This window comes from Mustela erminea, chromosome 3 (genome assembly GCF_009829155.1).
Source record: "Mustela erminea isolate mMusErm1 chromosome 3, mMusErm1.Pri, whole genome shotgun sequence".
Taxonomy (NCBI): domain Eukaryota; kingdom Metazoa; phylum Chordata; class Mammalia; order Carnivora; family Mustelidae; genus Mustela; species Mustela erminea.
The window spans coordinates 21269808-21285309 of NC_045616.1; the positions used below are offsets into that span (position 1 = coordinate 21269808).

The following is a 15502-nucleotide window of genomic DNA, read 5'->3' on the forward strand; positions in this document are numbered from 1 at the left end:
CACTCACTATAGCTTTCAGCATAAATTTTAAGGCACAAAAAAACTATTCTTCATTACCTACCCCCTATATTTAACAATCTACTTACTGTCCATTCACCATAAGCATGATGATTCCAAACAGCACAATAGCTAAGCATGCTGTCTCCCTTAGTGTAGGGAAGCCTTCCATGCTAAATAAAACAGAGGACAGTAATCCTGGTTAGTTTGTCAATTATGAACAGAAATGGGCTGCCAGAAGTTATTGAGCCCTAAAAGAGGCATTAAGTGGAATAAATGACCTGTGAGCAACAGTTCCTCAGATTTAGGAAGATACTGCTTTCTAAAATAAAAATAAGCTGCTATGAAGTAAAACCAGTAGAATAGGAAAGAATTCTTGGAAATTTAAAACATGTGATTCCCAAAATTGTGTTAGTAGAACAACTAGTCATTATAAGGGCTGAATCGCAGAATGGAAATAGTTGAAAATCTAGTTTGTGACTGGAAGAACAACTTAGGAAATTATCCTTTGGTAAAAATAATACAAGAAACAAATTAAGACTAAACCCAGGAAAACTTAAAAAGACACTTAAAATGTATTTCAGAAGAAGAAAAAAAATGATGGAATAGAAAGAAGCACTATATTCAAAGGAATTAATTAGAATAAAAATATTCCCAAATCAAAGAAAAATGGGAATTTTTAAAAAGAAAGGACCTACCAAGTACTAGGCAGAAGTATTGAGAAACATCACTTGCCTAGATACATCCTGATTATTTGATTTTTGGTTTTTTAACCCAAAGATAAAGAGAGCTTATAGGAAGGAGGAGGGGTAAGATGATTACTTAGAACCTCTCCACCCCTCCCCTCTAAATGTAATGACATTCACCTACTCAAAGATTACACATAGGAAAGCAATATTCACAGAAGTCTGATGGACAACGAATGGGAATTAGTTGTCATTATCTGTCCAAACAGTCATTCAAACTTGATGAAAAATCCATTAAAAAATGTATTTTGGGGGGCGCCTGGGTGGCTCAGTGGGTTAAGCCGCTGCCTTCGGCTCAGGTCATGATCTCAGGGTGCTGGGATCGAGTCCCGCATCGGGCTCTCTGCTCAGCGGGGAGCCTGCTTCCCTCTGTCTCTCTCTGCCTGCCTCTCCATCTACTTGTGATTTCTCTCTGTCAAATAAATAAATAAATAAAATCTTTAAAAAAAAATGTATTTTTAAGGGTACAGAGATATAACATGTTCCATATATCCTTTCTAAAGACCATATGTATGTCTTCTCCAGAAAACAGGATAAATCACAAAAAGGATAGACTTTGAGTAGATATCCGTAACATTCTCTGTGGATAAACAATTGGATAAATGATGAGTTACTGTTCCTAATATTCGCCTTATCAATTTTTTAAAAAGAAAATAGAGAAGTAGATAAAGGGTATAATCAAGTCAGTTTACAAAACTACTATGCATAACCAACAGTCCTGACTAATAATTGAAGAAATACATATTAAAATTAGCCTTTTTTCTGTATACCAGCAAATATTTAAAATTTTAGTAATAAGCACTGTTGACTAATGTGTAAGAAAAATAGGTGTATGAATTGATATTACCACTTAGGATTAAATTTTAGCTTCACCTGCCAGTGTTAAATGATGCTGTTTGACAAAGCTGTCCCATTTCTAAATATCTATCGTACATAAATACTCAAAGGTTTATATACCATAATATTTATTTATTTTAAAGATTTTATTTATTTATTTGAGAGAGGGAAAGAGATACAAGCGGGGGTGGGGAGAGAAGCAGAGAGACAAGCAGACTCCCCACTGTGCAGGGAGCCCAACACTGGGCTTGCTCTCAGGACCCTGAGATCATGACCTGAGCCAAAGACAGATGCTTAACCAACTGAGGCCACCCAGGTGCCTCTGTACCAGAATATTTAAAGGAGCACTTGGTATTAGGGAAAATTGGAAACTGTCCATAAAGGAAAAAGCTTTCAAACAAGTCATAATACAACATATAGTTAAATACTACACTGCACAAGAATGAAGTAGATTAAATGTACTAATACAAAAAGATGGCTATAACAGGTAAAAAATGTAATTGTAGAACTGTATATTTATTATGATTCTCATTTTTTTAAAAACCCTGTGTGAATGTTGGACTATTCATAGAATAGATTTGAAATGGAACACATCACATTGTTAATAGTTTCTAGATCTGGAGGTAGGAGAGGGCAAGAGTCTGAAGTAGACATTTTTTTTATATTGTAAACTGTATATGTTATTTTTATAACCTAAAGAAAAGAAATGCTTAGTCTTCCTTATCCTTTTATATCTGTAACATACACTCCCTCATTTAATAATTTTGACATTTTCTCAATCAGATTACCCTGAGTTCCCATAGTGGGAATTCTGTTTCATTTTACTTTCTACTCTTATTGACACATTTTTCTTATATATTTCTTGAAGTCCTTATTTTTTCTTGGTCATAATGACAGTTTTCTATTTTATATATACTAAACATTTGTTGCATGACTTAATGTGTAAATCTATTATCCTATTTTTTGAGTACTTTTAGATAATATATAGACTCTGCTTTTGGTTAGTATGATAAAGTGTATGTCTGATGTTTGCTTATTCTGTGGACCTGGAATTTTCTTAAGCAGCAGCTAACTTTTTCTGGACTAGATCCATGTATAGGTGAAGTAAAAGTCCATTTATCAACAAAATATTTGAGATCAAAATATGGGATTCACAATGGGGGTATGGGTTAATATGTACTTTTGTATTAGTATTAGAAACTTAAAAAAATATTTTTCTCTAAGTTTGGAATAGTTGATGCTGACGGATATTTAAGTTTGTATCAAACAAACTGGAAATGTTGCCCAGTAACTGGAAGCATGCCTAAGCCATACCTGGTAAGCCAAAAATTCTTACCTTTAAACTTTTTTGAATTTTTATCTTATCTTATTTTATTTTATTTTTGTTGGGGTTTTTTGGGGTTATTTTTTTTGTTGTTGTTGTTTTTCAGAGAGAAACAGAGTCAAGGTAAGGGCACGGGGAGAGAGAATCCCAAGCAGGCTTCATGCCTAGCATAGAGCCCTACATGGAGCTTAGTGTCATAACCCAGAGGTCACAACCTGAGCTGAAATTAAGAGTGGGACATTTAACTGACTGAGCCACCCAGATACTCCTTGAATTTTTATTTAATTTAATTAATTAATTTATTTGACACAGAGAGGGAGCATGAGAGAGAGAGCGAGCAAGCACAAGCAGGCAGTGGAGAAGCAGGCTCCCCACTGAGCAAGGAGCCCAATGCAGGACTCTGTTCCAGGACCCCTGGGATCATGACCTGAGCTGAGGGCAGATACTTAATGGATTGAGCCACCCAGGCACTCCTGAATTTTTATTTTTAAAGAAATAAGGAATATACATTTGAGGCAATAAATATTAAAGCCAAAAAGTGAAATCTCTTTAGTTCTGTGTATACAATCACTTTACTATAAACTCCTGTCATTGTGTTATGTGAAAATTAATCTGTGAGGTTTAAAAATTCTTAGTCTCTGGTAATTTGGAAAATTAACCTGTATCGAACAAACGTGGTACCTCCAGAGACCCATGCAGCCTGTGGGTTACCCAAGCCCTTTTCCATCCTCACTAGGCTACAGTGGGGATTATACCTAAAAAGAATGATCAACAGACTATGCATCTGCTGGGGTTGGTTTTTTGTTTTTTTGTTTTTTTGTTCTTTTTTTGCAATTAGCCCTTATGAATAAACAAAGTAGAAAGGATATGTTATAGCTGGCACAATTATTTTCTTGTCCATGTCTTTTTTTTTTTTTTAAGATTTTATTTATTTATTTGAGAGACAACAGAAGGAGATGCAGAGGGAGAGGGACAAGCAGACTCTATGCTAAGTGCACAGCCCAACATGTGGCTCTATCTCACAACCCTGAAATCATGATCCAAGTGGAAATTAAGTGTCTGAGCTTAATTGACTGAGCCACTCAGGTGCTTCTTGCCCTGTCTTTAAAAAAAAAAAAAAAATTGATACATCTCTGTTCGGGACTGCACAAGCATAATGAGCCTTCTGCAACTTCAGAGAACACTGAGTTTGTATTTAATATATTTTTAGTATATGTGCTGCCAAAGCAAGCACTAATATATTTTTCAGTGAAGCCCTTTATAGGACTAAGCAATACCTATTAGGAAAATATTGAGAATATAAGTTAAGGTTCTGATAATTCACTCAAGGTTAAATTCTGGGATATGGTACTGATTTAAACAAAAGCAAGGGGATGGTTGGTGAGAGTACTTTGCAATAATATTTTTCCTCATTTTTTTATTAAGCCAGTGGATTTAAATATATGTTTATATTTCCTTATGGGCTGCCTCTTTTTTTAAAAAATAAATAAATTGGATTGGAAACGTACATTATTGATTTTGGGTGTTAAAGTGTATTTTGTTTGTTTTAAGGACATATCTAAGGGTAGTCAGGGGAAATGGGGAAGTGACTCAAAGGAAAACCCTTTTATGTGTTGATTTTGATATACTTAAAACATTTTTTATTGAAGAGAAATATCTCAACAAGTATAGCTTGGAAATCTTTGTAATAGACTAGACCTCTCATATTAAGTTACTGTTTGATGGAGTGTTCACAAACATTGTAAATTTTCTAGTTTTGTTGACTTAAAAATATGTTTATATTCACACATTTGAAAAAATATTTGACTGCAACAGACTTTTAACTAAAGGAAACAAACTGAGGGTTGCTGAAGGGGAGGTAGATGGGGGGATGGCGTATCTGGGTGACAGACATAAAGGAGGGCACATGATGTGATGAGTACTGGGTGTTTCACGCAACTGATGAGGTACTGAATTCTACATCTGAAACAAGTGGTGTGCTGTATGTTGGCTATCTGAAATTAAATTAGAAAAAGAAAAAAAATTATTTAAGAGTTTAAACATTTCTGAAAACAAATAATTTAGTCTGAGATAATCTAAAATTCTAGTTTTTTCTAAGAAAAAATTCTCACAGATATTGAGAAATATTAAACAATTAGCCTCCTTTTGTTTTCTTTTGAACTTTTAGATGAACAAAAGCACAGGGTCTCATAAAGACTTACAATGCATATGGTTCAGGGAAGTTGTGTGTGTAAAAAAGAAAGAGAAAGAGAAAAAGAGAAGGAGAGGCAAAACATGTGCCACATGTTCAAAATTGGTGAATTTGGATAAATGGTATATGAAAATTCTCTTTATTACTCTTGAAACTTGTCTAAAGTTGGGGAGAAAGACTCAAAAGGTTTAAGTAAGCCACAGATTGATTACATGATCCCTTTTTTTATTAATGCATCTACTTGGTTATAAAATTGCTAGTGACAGCAGTAACATTTGTTTGTTTCTAACTGTTCCAGACTTGGCAGTGTCACAACAAAACAGCCAATGATTTTGTCTTTGTTAGTTCCTCCTCTTTGATAGCTACAGCTGGTCTTTCAACTGACAATAGGTAAGAGATTATAACTGAAATTTAAGTGTGCATCTGTATAGCTGAACTTTGTTTTTTATTTGCTTTGCATTTTTGTATCTCAAGAATGTTTTCACAGTTATGCTTTTCAATATTTTATTATAAAGACTTGTTACTTAGAGTAGTTTTATGTTCTAATTGTAAAGGTAGGGAAATTTTGGTGACCTTAAAAACAAAATCCATTCCTTGTGTATTATTAATATTGCAATGTTAAGACTTCAGGAGAAAATAATTTGATAGTGAAATTAATTTTTCTCCATATTATTCTTTATGTGTTAAGAAAGCTTGAGGCAAAAAAGAAGAACTATTATTTATTGGTCCACCTTTTTCATTAATCCTCATGGTGGCTCTCTTAGGTAGGTATTATTAGTGTTTCATGATTCAAAAAAAAAAAAAAAAAACAACTAGAAACTCAAAAGACTTCTTAGTTAAACAGTAGCTAGTGAGTGGCAGCCTATCCCCATCTCTCCCAAAACCTTAAATATATAAGAAGATGTCTCCTCCTGCCTCAGTCCACAACACCCCGTTTCACTTCCCTTGTGCAGCAGAGTTCTGCTGAGGTTGCTGAGATTTTCTCTTTATCTGTAAAGCCTTACTTTGCAATACAAGTTGGATTGTAGGAATATGGAGGCTTCAGCCCATCTTGGATAGAAATTCTTGCGTATGTTAGTGCCTCCTTTGCCACTCATAGAAAGGACTAAAAGCTACTCCCATTCATAGCAGAAATAAGTTTTCTTTGTGTTCCAAAAAAATTCACTGTGTCCTGCTATTGGTATATGTCAGTCCATCTGTCAGATCAGAGAATCAACAAATACAAAAAGTAGTTTCTGTATTCAGGCTTTATATAGCATTATTTGTAAATAAGTGCCAGTCTAAAGTTACTTAGTTTTTTAGGTTAGTAATTTTTTGAATTTTGTGTGAAAAGTAATCATGCATAAATATATTGGTTACTTGTATTTGGTTCTTTTATAAATTTAAGAACTTATGAGAACAAGGTTCAAATGTTAATATAACTATATGAGACAGCTTATTTTTTATTATGTTGTTAAAATTTTGTGTCATTCAAATAATTTTTTTTTTCAGGAACATATGTTTGTGGGATACTCTCGTAGCACCTGCCAATAGTTTAGTCCATGGTAAGTTTTAAAAGCATTTTGTAAATTCTGCAAGTCAATTCATAAAGTAAAAGAATTTTTTAATGGCTTGTCTTTAATGACATATATTTATTAGCCTGTGAGGTTTATTTTTCCCACAGTGGCGCAAATTTTGAAAGCAGAAAAATGCAAGATATGTAATTAACTCTTTACTATACCTGATGAAGGATAGTAGTAGAACATAGATAATATAAAAGTCATGTTTTTACTTTGGATCTGATAACCACTCCTACTCCGCATTGTACTGGGAGTCCTAACAAATACAGTAAGACAAGAAAAAGAATTAAAAGGTATACATTTGGAAGAGGAGTAATAAAACTGCCGTTATTCACAGATGACATGATTGTGTAGAAAATCTTAAAGAATCTACAAAAAAAAAAGAAACTTTTGGAACTAATGTGCAAGTATAGTAGAATCACGGGATACTAGGTCAATATACTGAAGTCATTTGCTTTCATATACACCAGCAATGAACAACTGGGATTTGAAATTTTAAAAAATCACCATTTATAATAACACCCAAAATAATGACATACTAAGATTTAAATGTAACAAAATACATATAGCCTCTGTTGGGGAAAACTATAGAAAAAAGATAAGAAATCAGAGATGTAAATAAATGGAGAGCTAGTCCATATTCAGTGTTGTTAGCCAATGTTGTTAAGATGTCAGCACTTCCCAACTTTACAAATTAAATGTAATCCTAATCAAAGTCCCAGCAAACTGTATTGTACATATCAGCTGGTTCTAAAAGTTCCTATAAGGAGGAAGCAGGCCTAGAACACTGGATACTGAGAAAAAAACAAACTTGAAGAACTCACACTACCTGATTTCAGGACTTACTATAAAACTACAGTAATGAAAGACATATTATGTATGGGTTAAGAATAGATATAGATCACGGAACAGAAACTAAACCTTCTAGAAGGAAGTATAGGAAAAGATCTGGGTGACCTTAGGTTTAGCCCTGGGTTTTTAGATACAACCTCTAAAGCACTGTCCATGAAAGAAATGATATATTCAAGACTTTAAAATTACCCTCTCCTTAGTATCTACATGGCAAGTAAGCATATGAATAAGTACTTAACATCAGAGGTCATTAGGGAAATGGAAACTAAATTCCCCATAAGATACTACTCTATACCCTAAAATGGCCAAAGTCAATGATTCTAGAATACCATGTATTGGCAAGGATATAGAGAACTTGGAGTCCTCATGGTTTGCTGAATGAGTATAAAAGGGAACAGCTGCTTTGGAAAACTGATTGGCAGTTTCTAACAAAGTTAAACATGCACCTATATATATACCCCAAAGAAATGAAGACACACGCCCACAAAAAGACTTGTATAGGAGGGACGCCTGGGTGGCTCAGTTGGTTAAGCAGCTGCCTTCGGCTCAGGTCATGATCCCAGAATACTGGGATCGAGTCCCACATCGGGCTCCTTGCTCGGCAGGGAGCCTGCTTCTCCCTCTGACTCTGCCTTCCACTCTGTCTGCCTGTGCTCGCTCTCACTTGCTCTCTCTCTGACAAATAAATAAATAAAATCTTAAAAAAAAAAAAAAAGACTTGTATAGGAATGTTCTTAGCAGCTTTATTTATAAAAGCCAAAAACCAGGAACAACACAAATACATTCAACAGGAACCTGGTCTATTTATGTAATGGAATACTATTAAGCAATTTAAAAAAGGCATGGCCTACTACTGATACAAGGGACAACATTCATTAACCTCTAAAACATGTTGAAAGAAAAGAAGCCAGGCACAATAGAGTATATACCACAAAATTCTACTTATGTGAAGTTCAAGAACGGGTAAAAGTAATCAGATAGAAATCAGACTAGTGATAGCCATTGTGGGAGAGGAAAGCTGACTACAGAGAGGCATGAGGGAACTTTCTGGGATGACAACAGCATTCTGTGTCTTTAATTGAGTGATGGTTACACAGATGTCTCCATTTGTCAAAGCTCATCAGAGGTGAACACTTAGAGTTTCTGCATTTAACACTGTATAAGTTATATCTCAAAAGTACTAGTAAAACTCAAAAAATCCTTCTCTATAATTTTTTCTTCAGATTCTTAAAATAAGTATATTGAGTACTTAGTATATGCCTCGTACTCTACATGTTTTGAATATATTAACTAATTTAATCCTCACACAAATTTATTAAGCAGGCTGGATTGTCTCTTTTTACAAATGATGAAACTGAAACTTAACATTAAAAGAAAAAAAAGTAATTCACCTAAGTTATACATTTAAACCCATGCAAAAAAACAAGATTTATATCTTGACATCCTGACTCCCAAATCTTCATTCTTCATCTTTATGCCATATTGTCTTTGAGCTGTTTATAGATGTTTTTTTCCCTGAAATTTGTTAGGCTAGACTTTTTTTTTTAAGAAAAAAATATTCATTGTATTTATGTATTTGACACTTAATATTGATATGTCTTCAAGTTCGCCCGTTTGGGTTTTTTTTTTTTTAATGGCATTGTTTAATCTGCTCTTAATCCAGTGCAGTGTATTTTTCACTTTAGTATTACAGTTTTTAATCTCTGGACCTTTTATTTGTATCTCTTTTTTATATCTTTCATGTCTCTACTTAACAAGCTTGATCTTTCATCCAGCTGTATGAAATGACAGTTGTATGGCTCACTCCTAGCTTGCTTCCCATCTCTTAGAGATCGTTTTTCTTTGCCTGATGTCCAGTGCCCCAAACCATTGTTTCCTATATATCATTTTATTTTTTAAATTGTTTCAGGTAGGTGGGTAAACCTGGTGATCTGTTGTTCTACATTGGCCAGAAGCCAGAAGTCTGTTTCTTATACCATTAAATGGTTTTTCCTTTTCTATTTTATTTTATTTTTACTTTATCTTTTAGCTTTTACATGCCATGATAGTGGAGCTACTGTTTTAGCATATGCTCCAAAACATCAGCTACTAATATCAGGCGGCAGAAAAGGCTTTACATGTGCATTTGACCTTCGGCAACGACAGCAAAGGCAGCTTTTCCAGAGCCATGATTCTCCTGTTAAAGCCATTGCCATTGATCCGACAGAAGAGTACTTTGTTACAGGATCTGCTGAAGGCAATATAAAGGTAAATACAGTAATGGCACAGTATCTGCAAAATGCAAAGAAATCTTCAGAAACCTTAAGTGTTTAATTGGACTGATGATATTATTTAAATAATAGAAATATTAACTCCTACTTGTGGTCAACATGTTAGTTGCTATTTAGTAAACCTTTTAATGAATGACATTTAACCTAAAAATGTCTCTTTTTCAGTTGTTCTCAAGTGTACCTAATTAATATGCAAAAGAACTTAATTTTCCACAGATAGAAACATATTTCAGGCATTTGAATTAGTCTTGACTCCCGTTTTCAGAGTCACTGAACTCAGTTTCAGGTACTGTAAAATATACTAACATTTCCCTTGATCCTGAATTACTCCCCTTTTTTTTAATTTATAGCATTAGCATCCAGCCACCCTGATTGACGAATTCTGAATGTACCTGGATAAACCCTGTCCTTCTCAAACTCCACTGTGTTTAAAGCTTAGAGGTTGTTTAAAATGTTAAGCAGCTTATTAAAATGCATCCCATTCTAGAAATACTGTTGCAAGGTCCCACCCCAGAGATACTCAGATGGTAACTCTAAAGCTCAGGAATGTGCATTTTTATAATGCATACCTAGCAGTCTGGATGGAGGGTCCTCTGGCCACACTTGGAAAGATCTCCAGGGTTAAGTCAGTTTAGAAGTCCTTAAATTATTGTAATGGCCAGCAACCCACTGAAGGACTCTACAGTCTTAGAATCCATTGTTTTAAGCTCTAGTGAGAAAATTTAGTAAGAATAAGTTGGGCTACTTTGTTAGAACCTACATATTGTTTTCATCATTACCAGCCAGAAAAAATTATCTGGAATTTTGGAATTTTGAAAAGGCTTTTCAATCAATTATATATACCAACTTCCATACAGAATTATTTTCCTTCAGTTTGAAGCTCGTTTCTTATTTGAACTGCCTTCAGTTTAGAATAAGATGTATTATATGTTAGATTAGTTCTTTGGATTAGTTTGTGCTATGATCCTGAGGTTTATTATTTAATCAAGTAAAAAAAAGATTTGAAAGTATACCATGTAGTATTCAGAAGTCACAATTTAACAATCCTGTCTGGAGTAGTATGAGCTAAAAAATTTCTTGGAAAAAAAATATTTAAAAAATAGTGATCTCGAAAAATCAGGAATTAACTGGATTTCCCTAAACTTAAAATAGATGTCCTGAAAGCATTTAGGTCCTTCACATAAATGAAGATGCTTATAAATTACTTTGTAAGTAATTTACTTCAATAACAGGCACATTTGGTAGAGACTGAAAATAGAAAATCTCACTAAAGTGTATTAAAGTTATGATCATTTATCTTGCAATTGGAACATAGTTTTGCCATTTTTGAGGCCCTCATTCCAGTGGTTCTAATCCTTTGCTGGGTATTCTAAGAATAAAAAATAAAAAAGAATAGAAAGTTGAAGTGTATACATTATAAACTATACAGCACAGGGTTTTCTTTTTTCTTTTTTTTTTAATTAATCCATGGTGATTTTCATTGCTTATTAATATATTACTGTGTTGGGGGAGCCTGGGTAACAGAGTAAATTGGTTTGGGGAATGTTTTGGAAAATGCACTTTAACCCAAATGAAAAATACTTTACTGCTGAAAATTCAAATATGTGGCCTGTCAATCAACAAGTATTTTATATATAGGAGCCTTCTCATTTTTTATCTCCCAGTAAAGTTAACCATGATATTTAGGTATCATTCATATTATGTACATATAATTTCACATAGATATTATGTAGCAGCAGGTATTTTTGTATGATTTTAATTTGCATCACAAACACATTACACACACATGAAGTAACAGCACTAAAAAAGTAGAACTAACTTTCAGGTTTTCCTAACCTGAGATTTATGTCCTTGTATTTTTGGGGATCATGAGACCGCCACAGAAGGTATTGGCTTGTGTTTTGTTTTTTCTTTTTCTTTTTTTTTTTTAAGGATTTATTTATGTATTTGAGAGACAAAGCAAGTGAGCAAGCACCAGAGGGAGAGGGAGAAGGAGAAGCAGACTCCTCACTGAGCAAGGAGCCTGATGCAGGGCTGGATCCCAGGACCTTGAGATCATGACCAGAGTGGAAGGCAGTCGCTTAACTGACTGATCTTGATTTTAAGCACATTAGCACAAGCTTTTCTGAAAGTCCCTATAATATTACAAGTTTCTATAGTATTGTACACTTAACCTCCTCTACCTAAGTTCTTCTCTTAGATGCAAGGTAAAATACTTTCTAAATGGATGGATTTTGAAGAATAATAATATCAAAGGATTTGGAAAATAGCAACACACAGTCAAAATGTTACGACCTTAGACTTACATAGAAGTCTATGTAAGAAAGAAAAGGTCTAAACAGGTCTAATTTTTCATTTGGATTTTTAAGGTAATCATCAACCTCAGTTTTTAATTTTGTTCCTAATGTCTTTCAGATTTGGAGTCTATCTACCTTTAGTCTTCTCCACACTTTTATCAATGAACATGCCCGGCAGTCCATTTTTAGAAACATTGGAACTGGAGTGATGCAAATTGAGACAGGACCGGCAAATCACATTTTTTCATGTGGAGCTGATGGAACAATGAAAATGAGGATACTGCCAGATCAGTTTAGCCCATTAAATGAAGTATTGAGAAATGGTGTGAAATTTATGCTATAACATTTTGACAATAAGATGTATAATTTATTCCCTATTCCATGGAAGTGGCCAACACACGTAATGTACAGTGATCACTGTCTCTGCCACAGATAAGCTAATGCTTTCTTGTTTTCGTATTTATTTTACGGAGCTTTGCCCTTGATGCACTGATGCCTTAAAAATTAACAAGGTCATTCAGAATTAGACTATATTGCCTAAAGTAAAATGTATAAGTAATACTGTAATAATACATATTTATAGTATGTTATAGTGAGTATGTCATAGTGTTAAAGGAGTTTTGTGTTCTGATTGTTGATAAACTCTTCTGCAGATGTCTCTGTATGAATTTAACAGTAAAAATACCCTTTATGTAAAGGCAGTTGACATCAGTCATCACTTAATTCACCATGCCCTTACTTCTTTTTTCAAACTAATACATCTCAAACTCTTCTTCTGTTAATGATAGATTGATAATTGGGCAAGAATAAAAAACATAATGAACATCTTCATTAAAAACTGTCATTGGGACTTCAGTGATATATGACCCAAGATAAAGTTCCCTGTTTCCTGCCTGAAGCCCAAGTGTGTTTGTATATATGTAATATATCTTACACATCTTATCTGGACTTAGTTTGTGTATATATCAGAGGAAATTACAAGTCTTTTCATGTGTTTCTGTGCCATAACAACTACTGCCACTAGAATAGCGACCTTTTTTGCAGCTGTCTTTTTCCATGTTTTTTGGTTTTTAGTTTTTTAATTCCCATCCTAATTTTCAAATAATTTCAGGAAAACATCCAAGATTATAATTTTAAAGATTATCTTGAGTCAATTACATCTTAGCAGGCAATAATGATTCTGTGTTGGCATATATGAGACACTTAAAAGTAAGTTTATAAAATTGTCAAAGGATTTTAGAGCACCTAACATTTTACTTCGTCTTTCTCTCTCTTTTTCTTTTTTTTTTAGGTGCTTTTAGTCTCAAAGTTCTGAACACCTTATAGCAGTGTTTTTAGAAACAAATGTGAAAACAGTAAAATTAAATAGATAATATTTACAAATGTAAAATACCTGCCAGATCTACCATTAATAGAAAATAAACTAAACCTTATATTTTATTATTTTTTTGCCAAAATACATTATTTTACTATAAAATATGACCAAAATATTAAAAATGCACAATGCTTTTAACTTAAATGTGCTAATAACCCTATTTCTGTCTGTTTTGTGCTAACTTTTCTGATTAAAAATTATAGACAACTTGATAAATACTTGATTTTAGCCAAGGAGACTGGAGGCAGATGGGACTAAGTGTTTGAGGGACAATTATATACTATGTAGCTTAAATATATTTTGTTAATAGGAATTATAAAAACATTTTTATGTAACAAAATATGAACAACTATTATCTTGGAAATTAAAGAGTCAAAGCGAAGAAATGAAGGGCTGGTAAAATGAATTTTGTAATATCCTCAGGATACTTTTATCTTAAAAGTATATTGTTAAAGATTTTGTAAATTGTATTCATAATTTTAAATGTGTTAAGCTAGTTGCAGTGAAAACACTGTCGTTGATTATGTAGAGAGTTTATGTGCACATAATAACCTGTATCTATAACCGTGCAATAACAGTAACAGTATGTGACTGGTCACAGAGAGATCTGTGGCGGCATTGCAAACGATCCTGCTGTGTGCTGTAGTTCAGCTTAAGTTATTTTTCAGTAACTGCACAAATCAAGATTCAAAAGGCTTTAAACACTTTCAATTAGATAGAAAATTTATTATGCTTATTATTAGAAAAAAGGCATTGTGGATGAACAATTAAGCATTTTAATTGAGGGTTTATATGAGTAATAAATTATGTAAGCCCATATGTATTTACATCAGAGTCATAATATTTTAAATAAACAATCATGCAGTGACATTTTTTAGCATGCTATTGTTTTAAGTAATATTTATGCAACTTTAGTTGACTTAAAGGATATGTGACATTTTAAAATAGAGAACTTCTGTATTTATATTTGGTAAATATAGGAAGGATTGAGTAGTTTTCCTGAACACCTTATTCTTCCTTTTCTATTATCTTTTTAACTTAATATATAAACATTATTCAAAAAAGGTAAGAATAAAAAGTTGAAATGTATATTTAAATATAAAGTGGTATACATACATGTAAAATTTTATCCACATTAATGGAATGGGTACATCAAAATACATACGTTTTTTAAATTGTGCATTTTCTGAGAATGTGGCTTTGTAATGACAGAAAAGTTTACAACATTGCAAGTCTCATTTTCTGAAGTGGAGGATTTTTCTTATGTAGAATCATGAGACAGTCAAGTCCATCCCCCTTTCTTTACTTTATCCAAATTTATTTCTCCTTTTTTAAAAAATTACTTAAGAAATTGCAAGAATTTCTCACACTGGTCTCAACAGTCAAGAGTACAATACAAAGATTCCCACTATAAGAAAATCCTTATACAATTTTAAAGTGGTGATGATCTTTTCAACAGGGTTGGAAAGCCAAACCTATTTCACTAAACAAAAAGATGTAATGGCATGAAAGGGGACCATCGTCAAAGTTAAAATAACAGGTAGACTATAAGAACTATTTGTATAGTAATAGGAAAATTATTAATGTCCATATATGTAAAGAGAACTTTGAAGTTGTTGGAGAAATCAATTCATAGAACAAGACATTGAAAAAGTCAGAAAGTATAAAGTATGCTCATCCTAATGGATAAAGGAATGTTAAAAAAAAGAAAAAAAGCAACAATGTGATAGCACATCTCATCTGTCAGATTGGTATAAAGTCAAGGGACAATATCAGTTTGCTAGAGCTGGAAGGAAACAGGCACCCTGAAATACTGCTGGTAGGAGTAAGTTGCCACAGAGTCACCTAGATGCATGTCAAGTTTGAATATATGTACTTTCACTAAGTAGTCTTACTTTTGAGAAATTGTCCTATAAAGATAAAAGCACCTATGCACATAAATATGTGTACATAGATGTTTATTGAGTTATCTGGAGGGGGAAAAAAAAACTAGAAATCTAAATGTTAATTGGTCAGTAAATGGTTAAATAAATTGTCAAACATCCCTGAAATTG

General features: G+C 33.2%; 1 protein-coding gene across 6 annotated transcripts in view; it reads left to right on the top strand.

Annotated features, from left to right (window-relative positions):
* DMXL1 (Dmx like 1) overlaps window positions 1-14316 on the top strand; it is a 128794-nt gene extending 114478 nt beyond the window's left edge. For 4 of the 6 annotated variants that reach the window (XM_032335417.1, XM_032335419.1, XM_032335421.1 and 1 more), the window contains 5 exons: window positions 2805-2897; window positions 5394-5485; window positions 6587-6639; window positions 9536-9753; window positions 12192-14316. In XM_032335417.1, coding sequence (XP_032191308.1) covers window positions 2805-2897; window positions 5394-5485; window positions 6587-6639; window positions 9536-9753; window positions 12192-12416 — 681 coding nt within the window. In that variant the 3' untranslated portion in view covers window positions 12417-14316. The remainder of the gene's footprint in view (window positions 1-2804; window positions 2898-5393; window positions 5486-6586; window positions 6640-9535; window positions 9754-12191) is intronic. The other 2 variants (XM_032335418.1, XM_032335420.1) reach the window with 1 other exon arrangement.
* The last annotated feature ends 1186 nt before the right edge of the window (window positions 14317-15502 follow it).